At 43.9% G+C, this 11,781-nt stretch overlaps 1 protein-coding gene across 3 annotated transcripts; it reads left to right on the forward strand.

Moving 5' to 3' along the window:
* Positions 1–2,020: 2,020 nt before the first annotated feature.
* On the forward strand, positions 2,021–10,914 carry Slc35g1 (solute carrier family 35 member G1). 3 transcript variants are annotated; one of them, XM_075973950.1, is made up of 3 exons: positions 2,021–2,266; positions 6,094–6,274; positions 8,092–10,914. In XM_075973950.1, the coding sequence occupies exons 1-3, from the start codon at positions 2,080–2,082 to the stop codon at positions 8,828–8,830; spliced, it is 1,107 nt and encodes a 368-aa protein (XP_075830065.1). In that variant the 5' UTR covers positions 2,021–2,079; the 3' UTR covers positions 8,831–10,914. The 3 variants fall into 3 exon arrangements, with proteins under 3 accessions (XP_075830065.1, XP_075830066.1, XP_075830067.1); XM_075973951.1 differs by having other exon boundaries at positions 6,097–6,274; XM_075973952.1 differs by having other exon boundaries at positions 6,166–6,274.
* Positions 10,915–11,781: the final 867 nt, after the last annotated feature.

The raw sequence follows: 11,781 nt of genomic DNA on the forward strand, positions 1-11,781 counted from the left end.
GGGTGACTGTCCAGGCAGCCAGGTTTTTCTGTCATTTCTCATATTTTTTGGAAGTCACTTGGTTGCATCTTCTGCTTACTCAGGTAATGCTATTTTCTTCTCAGGTCTCTGATAGCACTGAAGACTTTATAGTTGCAATTTTTCTTGTTACCAGATTCAACAAAAAAATTCACTGAGGAGGTATACAGTGTATAAGGTTGAGAGACATTAAAAGATAGTTTTGGAAACACGAGTTAGAATAGAAAGTGAATTAGGTATAACCTTTTGGACTCACCAAGATAGGATAGATGTGGAGTGTTTTCTCTGTATTTGTCAATTGCTGATGGACTAGACATTGTTGATGTATTTATTGCCTGTATATATTGTATAGTTATTGTACTTATTGTATACAATATTTCTTATGTTAGTTATAACCTTCCTTTTTATTTTAGACAAAAAAAGGGGGGGGAATGTGGTGATATCGCATTTGTACTCTAATAAATAAAACTTGCTTGAAGATCCAAGGGCAGAGCTAGCCACTAGTTAATCATAGAGGTCTGGAGGTCTGTACAGCCATGTGGCTGGGCAGAGAGAGGAATATAAAGCAGGAGGAGACAGGAGGTTGGCTCTTTTCAGCTGAGGAGTTAGCAAGGTAAGAGGCTTGCTCCTTTGTCTCTCTGATCTTTCAGCATTTAACCTATCTGAATCCGAGTTTTGATTATTAAGACCAATTATAATTCGTGAAATGGGGGCCTAACTCAGGCTTAAAGAGGAAGGATTTATAAAAAATATTAAATGTGTTTAGGAGAAGGAATTAAAGTATTTTTATCCCCTCCATCTCGTAAGACTTTTATGCAAATGTTTTAATCCCTTTTATCACCCAGTAAGACCTTTCTTTACAGGAAGGCCCCTGGCTGTAACCCAGGAAGGGGATGACCAAGGATCAGTGTCCCAGTTAGTCTTCCTCCTTCATTTCCTGGGTGCTGATTTTTTTAAAGACCAGCTATTGAATAAGACGGTGAGTTCTGTCCCCTGTCAATGGGGGAAAGACACAGTCCCATCTGCTTCCTGTCTGTATGTATTCCATTTTCCAAGTGCACCACCCTCTTAATCAAAAGTAAACCTTGCCTTGCTCTAACCAAAAGTAAACTTTACCTTGCTCAGACCCTTCAGTTGGCATGGTCTCTTTCTTTGCCATCCATAACTTTACTTCTAACAGATGGGAGGCAGCTTCCCGCGCCAGTTTGTAGAAACAGCTCCCGTTGCCCTGAAGTTTTGTTTGTTTGGTTTGGTGTTTTTGGAGACAGGGTTTCTCTGTTTAGCCCTGGGTGTCCTGGAACTCCCTCTGTAGACCAGACTGGTGTCGAACTCAGATCCTCCTGCCTATGTCTCCCAAGAGCTGGGGCTAAACACATGTGCCACCACGTACTGCTGCCCTGTAATTTTTTAAAGCCTACCCTTTCCATCTTATGTTTCTTTGTGATTATTACTTAAATTCTATCCTTCCTGGTCAGGTGGCAGTGTGTTTAAAAACTGACATAATATTTTGAAGTCCTCGGGGTATCACAAAGATGTTCCACACCAATAAACAGACATCCAGTCTTCTTAACTTTCATTTTAGTCATTCATTTAGAAACAGCGTCTCGCTATGTAGCCTTGGCTGGCTTTGAACCCACAGATATCCACAAGCCTCTGTCTCCCAAACGCTGGGATTAAGGGCGTGTGCCACCACGCCCAGTTCAAACACAAAGTCTCTCTGAAGCAGCACAAGGCCCCAGGACCCGAGGCGCCGGAGCTGAGAAGCCAGCGTCCCTCCCTGTGCCTTGGAAGACAGAGGAGGACCAGTGTGCGGTCTCGCCGGACTGCCCAGGAGGGACCGTCGCCCGGCCAGCTGTGGCCAGCGCAGCCCGAGTGCCCGAGTGCAGGCGGGTGGCTCCCCGGGGGCGGGAGGGCAGCGGAGGACAGGCGCGCGGAGCCGGGAGCGGGCGCACGCGCACACGCACCGGCGCGCCGGGGGCCGGAAGAGCCGAGCGGCCCGGCGGCGGCGGCGGCTGCGGGCGCCAGACGGCGCGCGGCTGCGGGAAGAGCGCGGGCTACGGGATGGAGCCCCCGGAGAGCGCGGCGGAGCTCGAAGCCGACGCGGTGGAGCTGGGCGAGCCGGAGCTGCGGCTCACGGACCCCGCGTCCCCCGGCGAGGAGCATGCGGACGTCGAGGCGGCGGACGCCCCCGGCCACGGCAGGTGTTGGCCACAAGGAGCCTGGGTGTGCTGCTCGTCCCGGGAGCCGGGTGAGTGCAGGGCTGAGGGGCCGAGCGGGCCGGGTTCTCCGGGCATCCGCGGGATCGCGGACCCAGAAAGTTTCCAAGTGTTCGCAACCCCAAATTGGTGACGAGGGCAGGCCCTCGCCGTCCAGTGGTAGTCAGAGGTGAAAGGTCACCGAAAGGGACAGGCAGAGACCTGGGAGGAAACCGACCCAAAACCCTCATCATAGGGGTAAACTGATCTTCCAGAACCAAGTTGGAAAGACAGGGATTCTTTAAGTGTTTGTCCCGGAATCTCAGCATCAGGAGAGTTGAGCGGACCACTAGCCCTGAAGCTTGTTGAGATAGGAGGATTTTTAACTGTAGACTTAAAACAAGGTACGCCTTGTTAGAAGCCCCATGAAGAGCCCTTGACTTCTGTTCAAACTCCTGTTGCGGAGCGGTAAAGTGAGGTCGTGGAAGGATGAGGGCTTCTGGGTTGGGTCTCACCCATACTTCCATCTGCCAAGGTCTGGGTAGGGCAGGTCCAGACAGTCCTAGGTGGGGCCGTGCCTTTGCCGGAGATTCCATCTAGGGCCCTTTCCACTTCCATTGCTTTCTAGAAGGAAACCCGGAGGAGATCTTTTATAACCGAGTTAACACCTTTCCCCATCCTAACGAGGAATGTGGCCCGGGACTCCATGCCTCTTGACTCACCAGTTTTCCTGCCTTCTTCCATGTGCTTTTCTGAGTTTAGAGAGAAAACTCCTAGGAAGATGATGTCGCTACTTTTCTATCCTTAAACCAAAGACAAATGATCAGATTTCCGATTATGTTTGCATGGGTTTTGGCTCCAGAACAGGGTTATCCCGTACTGGGCTGACCAGATGGGCAGCTCGTGACGAGGTCAGTTTCTCACCTTATCACTCTATAGCTGAGTGCCGTTTTGGCTTAATGTGGAACTGTACCTTGCACAAACTCTTTAGTTCCCCATTAGTGAGGGGTCTGTTTACTCAGGCAGAGGCAGCAGATGGCAAAATGCCAAACCTGTGTGAATGACCAAGAATCTTGTCTTTCAATGTCAAGGCAAGTTCTTAACAGTTATTTTTGAGGGAAAAATGTGTATTAGAAACCACTATACTGTTTGCATTGGACTATTGAATGGCTCATTTTAGACTCTTAATTTTTTTTTTTTTAAAGACAGGGTCTCCAGTTCAGGTTGGCTCACACTCAGCCCTCCTGCCTACACCTCAAGTGCTGAGATTAAGGGCATTCAACACCTCTCCTGGCTTTGAGACTTGTCTAAGTGGTTTCTTAACAAAACTCACCTTCGAGTTTAGGTCGGAACTGGATAACCTTAGCGGACAGTTTACAACTGTCCAGATAACCCGCTTGCTGTCCTCAGAACACTGCGGATCTTGTACTAAAGGGAGAGATGTCATCTTAGCCTTGTGCCTCACCCTGTTGGAGTGAGCACTCCAGAGCATCACCGGATCTCTGAGCCCGTCTTTACAAAGTTCCAGAAGCTCTGGGGTGGGACCTGGAAATCGAAATTTTAAGTTATTCTGGTGATTCCCAGCCAGGTCCAAATCACTGGCTGAAAGCCAGGTGTGGAGAAGCCGGTGAAACAGGTTTTTACTTTCTTCGGGAAGTTGTGTGGTGACCACTTACTTTGAATAGTTAAACCTTCAATTTGACTTGTTTGGGGAGATTAGACACACTCTGTGAACGTGGAAGTTTATCACGTGAACAAATTCCTCGGGACTACCGTCCCCTTGTCAGAGGGAATTGAAATGACCTTATGGAAGAAACTAAGGTCAGCACATCCTTGCCTTCATTAGCAGTCAGTTCAGTTCAACTTTCTGTTACCTGCCTGTCCCTAATCAGAAAACACGAACCTTAAACATTTGTTGGTTTTTAAGCTGGCCATGGTGGCACACACTTTGGGAGGCAGTGGTGGGCGAATCTCTGAGTTGGTGGCCAACCTGCTTACGTAGTGAATTCCAGGATAGCCAGGGGTACATAGAGAGACCCTGCCTCAAAAAAGTATGACTTTTAAAAAGTGTTTTAAAGTAATAGATCCATTTTTAAAATTAAATTACACTCGTATACTTCTTCGAGAGAAAGACACAGAGTTTAGGTTGGAGAGGGTCCTTTGATTAATAAACCAGAAGGATGTTTTCTGTCCTAGGACTTCTCATTCTGTTCTGTCTAAGGGTGGAGGTTTCGTTTGAGAAAACTTGTTTTATTTGGATCTGAATTTTGTAACTTCAGAAGCCCAGCTCTCAGGCTGACCACAGCCAAGGCATGTATTTTGTGGTGCTTCTGCCGGGAAGTCTTCTGAAGTTTCCTTCTTGAGGCCCGAGTGGCTCTTTGTAGTTCATTCCCACAATGTTGGGTAAAGGTGGCATGGAGAGGGGGGGGTCCAAAGTGGTTCCAGAGCAGTCTCTCCAGCTGTGAGCCTAAAATAGGGAAGTTTCTGACAGTGGTGTCACTGATGCAAAGGCCAGGTACAGCGTCGCTAGAAAAGCTGTCATCATACCTTGGTCACGATTTGCAGTCCCGTGTGGACAAAGGTATCTGATGTGAGGATGTTGAAATATATTGCCCCGTGTATCATTTATCAGGGAAGGGCATTTAAAAAAGAGCACATAATTATGCAATAGTGTTCCATAGCTGAGTAACACTTTGTACATTCTTAGAGTGGAGTGGCCGACCAAGTTCAAAGTAAATTGCAGCGTCCACAGGTTTTGTGTCTCCAACAGACACTTAATGGACAAGAATCAATTGTGTTCCTTATTACTCCCACTTCTTAGTGTTCATTGGGGGAGCACAGTGTGTGTCTGTACACTGAGTGTGTGTCTGTACACTGAGTGTGTATCTGTACACTGAGTGTGTATCTGTACAACTGAGTGTGTGTCTGCACACTGAGTGTGTGTCTGTACACTGAATGTGTGTCTGTACACTGAGTGTGTGTCTGTACACTGAGTGTGTGTCTGTACAACTGAGTGTGTGTCTGCACACTGAGTGTGTGTCTGTACACTGAATGTGTGTCTGTACACTGAGTGTGTGTCTGTACACTGAATGTGTGTCTGTACAACTGAGTGTGTGTCTGTACACTGAGTGTGTGTCTTGTCTTTAATGCTACACAAGATGTCAGTAATAAATTAAACAATTGAAGACCTGCAGGAAGTACAAATTTCTCGGTTCAGATTAAGGCAGGAACAAGTTAAGACGGGGCAAAATTAGCAGCTCACAGTTACACAACAGCCGAGCCTTTCTAGTTTAATCTTGCCAGTAATGTTAGACGCTTGTGTCTTTCTGTGGTGGTCTTGTGTATTTTCCTTTACTTACTTACTCAAGTTGAGTGTGTCCCAGGCACAGACAAAAGAGCAGAGGTCCCAGCCCTGAATAAGCTCACAGGCGTCTAGAAGTCAGATTATCAACACATGGAGAGATAAGCAGTTGTAAACTGAATTCCAGCAAAGAAACTTTCTCCTGGAAGCTCAGCGGGGAGAGGATGGAAGGCCTGTCTCTGAGCAGGACCTTTCACTTCCCTTTGACTAGCTTTCCTTAGTTCCTTAAAGATCCCTCTCACCGCCTCAGCAAGATGTCCTTGACTTGTAAAGTGAGGGGTGATTCTTAGCGAGCCGAAAGGAATCCATCTTTTGTTGGGAGAAATGACTTTATTTTTTAACAGTGTAGTTTTCATTTGTTACCCACACCCATGGATTCTTCATAATGGGTAGGGAAGGTGGTACACGAGCAGGGATGCTAAGGTCTTCCATGACCGTCTAGCCATTGGCTGACACTCTAAGTGAATGTGATGAAACGTGCCTGGGAGCAAGGACTAACCGGAATTTAATCTTTTTCAGAAGGCAAGAAGAAAGCACCCTGCCCTGGACTTGGCTTGTTTTACACAGTGTTGTCCGCCTTCCTTTTCTCAGTGGCCTCTATATTTGTTAAGAAAGTGCAAGACGTCCATGCTGTAGAGATCAGTGCATTTCGATGTGTGTTCCAATTGCTAGTTATTGTTCCTTGCTTAATATACAGAAAGTAAGTATTTTTAGAGTGAAGTAGAAGATGTTAACAACTGTGTAAATCTTTTGAACTGTCTTAGTATTTTTTTCTGTAGTAACTGGTTAATCATGGATTGACCAGTCGGTTCCCCTTCACCCTGACTAATGACGTGTTCTCAGGATCTACTCACAGACGATTCTACCATAAGCACATACCACGTGCCCATCAAAGGAGAAGGGTGACTTGTACTTGTTCACGCTCTCTATTTGAAAACAAAATTCTGGGTGTACCACCCTCCTTCTTTTACTTTGGCATAACTGGTGTTTTGAAGATTAAAAAGTAAATGCTAGGAGTTATATAGCATCAGGGTTCTCTCAGTGGGACAGACTGATCATGCCAGTAAGATGGCAGTCTTAAAGGGAGTGGCGGGTAAGGCCTTGAGCAAGATCTTTGGCTACTTTGGTATTCAGTTTCTTTCCCTACAAACTGGAGGGAGTGATGCTCTCGGGGCTGTGCTCAGAGCGGGTTGCAAGGGTCAGATAAGAGTTATTCTTGGTTAGAGTACTTTCTAGAGACTTCAGCATATAGGTACTATTTACGTCCCTTCTCTACTCTCCCTCCTTACTTGATCCCTTTTCTTCTGTGTAGACTCTGTCCATCTCAGTAGGGCTGAAATTATGCGTGCCTCCCCCCCCCCCCCCCCCCCCCCCCGTAACTTACACATACCTTTATGTTCTCTGGACCCTGGGAGGAGACTAATTGGGCCCTGAGTGGCTACCTGGCTGTTTGCTTGGGAGCTGAAGATGCTTAAACCTCAAGTCAAGTTTCCATCGCCTGCCTCCAGTGCCTCCTTGCATCCATGCCATGATACAGATTCATTTAGAATAGTGCCATTCTGTGTCCTGAGAAACTGCTTAGAAAGTGAAATTCTGCGAATGTATAAGCCAGAGTGCTTCCAAAAATAATGATGAGCTAGAGCCACTTTCTAAAGGAGGTAACAACACTGAGGTTAGCGACCATATTCTCCAGTTTTTGATAAAAGTATTCAGAGCTAGAAAGTGTTTTGAAAATCTTTGGCCCTAATCTGTTTTAATTTTGTGTTCATGATCATGGAACATATATAGCTTTTCTACACATGTTTGTTCTGACTCTAAATACATAGATGTTCATGTTTACCTGGATGAAGCCTGCTCTAGCATGAGTCAGGAAGTTGTATCTAGCTAGGAACTATCAGAGTAGATTCTGAGTGTTTAATTGGAGACAATATAGCACTCATTTTATGGATCAAACCATGGCTTTTGTTTTTTTTCAGTGTATTTTAACTCATAAGGACAGCGAAAAGTTGCCTCATATTCAGTGACTACATTCTAGCCTTGCTCAGCTTTTATAGAAGAATTGATGTGGCTGAGTGTGCATGATCCAGGATTAAGCTTCCTCATGTAGTACTACAAAATCCTAAATTATGTTTATTATAAAACAATCATAGAAAATTTGGATTATATTATGTGATTCTATTACTAGGGTATAATGTCTCTTAACATCTTACCCTTTTAATCTTTATTTTTTGCTAGAATGTGCATGAGAAAACAATTATCTATATTTGTTGACTTTTATCATGCTGTTTATGAGGTTCTGTGTTCGCTTTTTGCTCCTGCTATGAACATTTTGAACCATCATTTCTATAACTAGAAAAATATTTTAAACGATTCTTACTATTCAATACTAGGTAGAATTTACTATTACTCCCTTATTTTTAGTAAAATGTACTTTTCCAATAATGTCTGATTAAACATTTTGATCTAAAAACAATGCCAAGTTCATTTAAAATGCATTTTTTTCATTTAAATTTGCAGAACTGGGTTCATAGGACCCAAAGGTCAGCGGCTTTTCCTTCTTCTCAGAGGGATCTTTGGTTCCAGTGCCATGATCCTTATGTACTATGCTTTCCAGACGACGTCCCTCGCAGACGCCACAGTTATTGCATTTAGTTGTCCAATGTTTACGTCAATATTTGCTTGGATATTTCTCAAGGAAAAGTATAGCCTTTGGGATGCTTTCTTCACGTTGTTCGCATTCGCCGGAGTGATCCTTATCGTCAGACCGCCATTTTTATTTGGCTCCGACACTTCAGAGATGAGCAAAAACTATTCAGATCACATTAAGGGAACGTTTGCCGCAATTGGACATGCTGTGCTATCTGCAATGACTCTGGTTATCTTAAGAAAAATGGGAAAATCCGTGGACTACTTCCTGAGCATTTGGTATTATGTCATCCTTGGCCTTCTTGAATGCATCATCATCCTCTTTGTCATAGGAGGGTGGAGTCTCCCTTACTGTGGGCTGGACAGGCTGTTTCTCATACTCATTGGACTCCTAGGTTTGGGGGGTCAGATATTTATCACTAAAGCAGTGCAAGTAGAAAAAGCAGGACCCGTAGCAATAATGAAGACAATGGATGTAGTCTTTGCTTTTATCTTCCAGATTGCTTTCTTTAATAATATGCCAACCTGGTGGACAGTGGGTGGGGCTCTCTGTGTAGTAGCCAGTACTACCGGATCAACCATACGTAGATGGATCCAAAGTTCCAAATGAAATGTCACTGTTGAAATCTATATTTTTTTAAATATGCCATTGCCCAGCTCAGACATCTTACATACCTGAAAAATCTGCATTATTCATTGATTATATTTAATAAATTTCATAAATAAAGTACCATTTTTTAAAATATGATATTTTTTAAATTAAGAGTAGCTAGTCTAGCCTAGCAATTTTTGGATAGCTTTTATTTTTTGCTTTGGTTTCTTGGGATTGGAGTGTCATTGAGAAGATAGCTTATTGAGGAATTTTAGAAATTTTTATGAATACAATTTTAAGACTTTATTTTTGACACAGATAAGCTATGGATGGGAAATATTTTAGCAGTGTAGATAAGAAGCTTACTGTTGACAGTGCTGCTATAATTAGTTCTGTGTTAATCCTTTGTTTGCAGTGTAATTCCATTTAGGATGCCAAAGCCAAAACCTGGTATAGGTGCCTACTTACTGATAGGACTGTAAGTAAACCAGCCTTATTTTTAAGGACCTGACAATGATTACTACACTTCTAACTTTGGTTTGTGCCTTTTGTTTTGATGCCAGGATTTTTATATCTACTCTCTGAACGGAGCCTTTCACTCGCCACATGTGGATAGCAGTTCTCTCTTTTGGTATATTAGTAACTCTGGCTACCATTTTGAATTTTTTATTGTCTCCTGTGTTATTGAAATTGCACTATTTCTTAAAACATTCCAAGATTTCCAATCTTAAAATCCTGAGAGAGAAATCTTGGTGTGACCAGTGTGCACGTTTCCATCCTGAGGTGTTTACATGTGAGGTGTGATGATTCTCTACATGCAATCTTTGAATTCATAGTATGATGCCAAATACAGTTTTCTCAGGATTGTACTGGGTTGGGCCATATCAAATTGCCCAGACTGTACCATTTTCGTTTATGAAAATCATAGTTCTAGAAGGTGCATCTGAAAAGCCCCTTTAAAGTACAGGTCTGTTATTATTAAACTTACTCCTGTAGTCTTCTTCCATTTTGGAATGATATTTTATAATGCTTGTGATATACAAAAAAGATAAATACCTATTAGTCCACAGTTGGTTGACTTTCACAGTTCCTTGCATATATAAAAATAATCACAGGTAATTAGATTGGCAAGCTGTACCATGATACTAGTGTGAGTTCAAGACAGTAGATTCTAAATGTGGAGCATTAGCAGATTGGTACTCTCCTGTGAAAGAGGAAAGCTTGGGAGATCGGTCAGGGTGCTGGGAATACATGACCACGAGTCTTTGTCACTCTGGATGCCTTTATGGTAAGCCATCGTGGCGGCCGTCTTGCTCTACCAGACACCTTCTGCTATTACCTTCAGCTGCAGAGTTGAGGGGCTGTGCGTTCTAAGCCGGTCTCCTCCCCACAGCTCTTCCAAAGGCAGGAGCTAAGTTCTTGGGGCTTACATTCTGTTACGAGGATCTTCTCCAGTCGTTCCATGGAGGATCTTTAACTTTGATGGTTTTAAATACTTTCCATCTGACATCCTAGATGATATTTATTTAGCTGAGTCATCTCAATCACACTTGACCTGACTCATACTCTTGGAACGCAGATTTGCAGCCGTGCCATACCAGCAGCTCAGAAAACATAGCCGGCAGCCTTTTAGAGCTACAGCTATCTTATAGACCATCCCACGGGAGCCATGCTCCGTACACAAGGGTGACAGGATGGAGACCTGCGGTAGCTGGGTTTCCACGGCCGCCTCTTCTCACTTAGTTCCACGTATGGAAGGTCAGACATTCCTGGAGCCATTGACTAACTTACACAGTAGAAGAAAGAGTCGCTGGGATTGTAGAAGATAAACCCATTTGAAAACATGCTTTATTTCAACTGAATCTTAACTACTTGAATGTCACTGTATGTGGCTGACATTGGAGACAATGTTTCTTATCCCAACCTTTACAGGGTATGATTTTTAAACAATGTTCAAGAGGTATACAAGGTTATGTATTGTAACAGCTATGGGGGGGAGGGTATGTATTTTCCAAAGATTGTAGTTTCTATATCTTGCAAAGGAAAATATTTTTCCTAACTTGTTTTTATTTTGTAAGTAATAAAATTATAAAAGAAAGTGATATGTTGGCTTTTATGACTGTAGAAAAATGTCTCATTACTCATTTCTCGACCGGGTGCTTCAAATTTTATTTTCTATACGAGACTGGCTTCTATCCATTTAGCTGGGCCGTGATCTTACAGTTTCTAACTATATCTGTTCCTCATACTGAGTAAATACAACAGCTCCAAAATCAAGAGTGATCTGGCCCACTGAATTAACTAAGCAGGCTCACATGGATGGGCTCACAGAGAATAAAGCAGCAAGCACAGGACCTGTGCCAGGTCCTCGGCATATGTTGTGGGTGATAGCCTGATCTTTTTGTGGGACCCCTAACAGTGTGAGCGGGTGAATCTCTGTCCCTCTTGCCTGCTCTTGGGGTTCTGTTCCTTCTACTGGGTTGCCTTGTCCACCCTCATATGAGGGCTTTTGTCTTGTCTTTTGTGTCTTGTTTTGTCCTATTTGACTGTCTCTTGGAGGCCTGTGCTTTTCTGAAGAGGAAGTGGAGGGCAGTGGATCTTGAGGAGAGGGGACGTAGGGTACCAGTAACTGGGAGGAGTGGAAGTAGGGGAAATTGTGGTTGGGATGTATTATATGAGAGAAGAATCTACTTTCAATTAAAAATTTTATAAAAGAGATAGTAATTGGTTCAGAGACCTTCATTTTTCTAGACTCCCAGAACTTAGCAGCTTGGAGCTTTAGATAGACTACTAGTCCTGTGGTGTCCTCTTGCTGTGCTGGGAATTCATTCTGCTCTCACCACGCCCACCTGAATTCATATAACTGTGTCTAACCAAGCCACCTACTTAAGACTTTGACCTTGGTCCAGGAGTCAAGGCAGGTCAGCCTTCCCGAGGCCCTGCTGTTATCGCTCCAGTTCTTAGAAAGC

This window comes from Microtus pennsylvanicus, chromosome 5, assembly GCF_037038515.1.
Source record: "Microtus pennsylvanicus isolate mMicPen1 chromosome 5, mMicPen1.hap1, whole genome shotgun sequence".
In the NCBI taxonomy this organism is placed as follows: Eukaryota; Metazoa; Chordata; class Mammalia; order Rodentia; family Cricetidae; genus Microtus; species Microtus pennsylvanicus.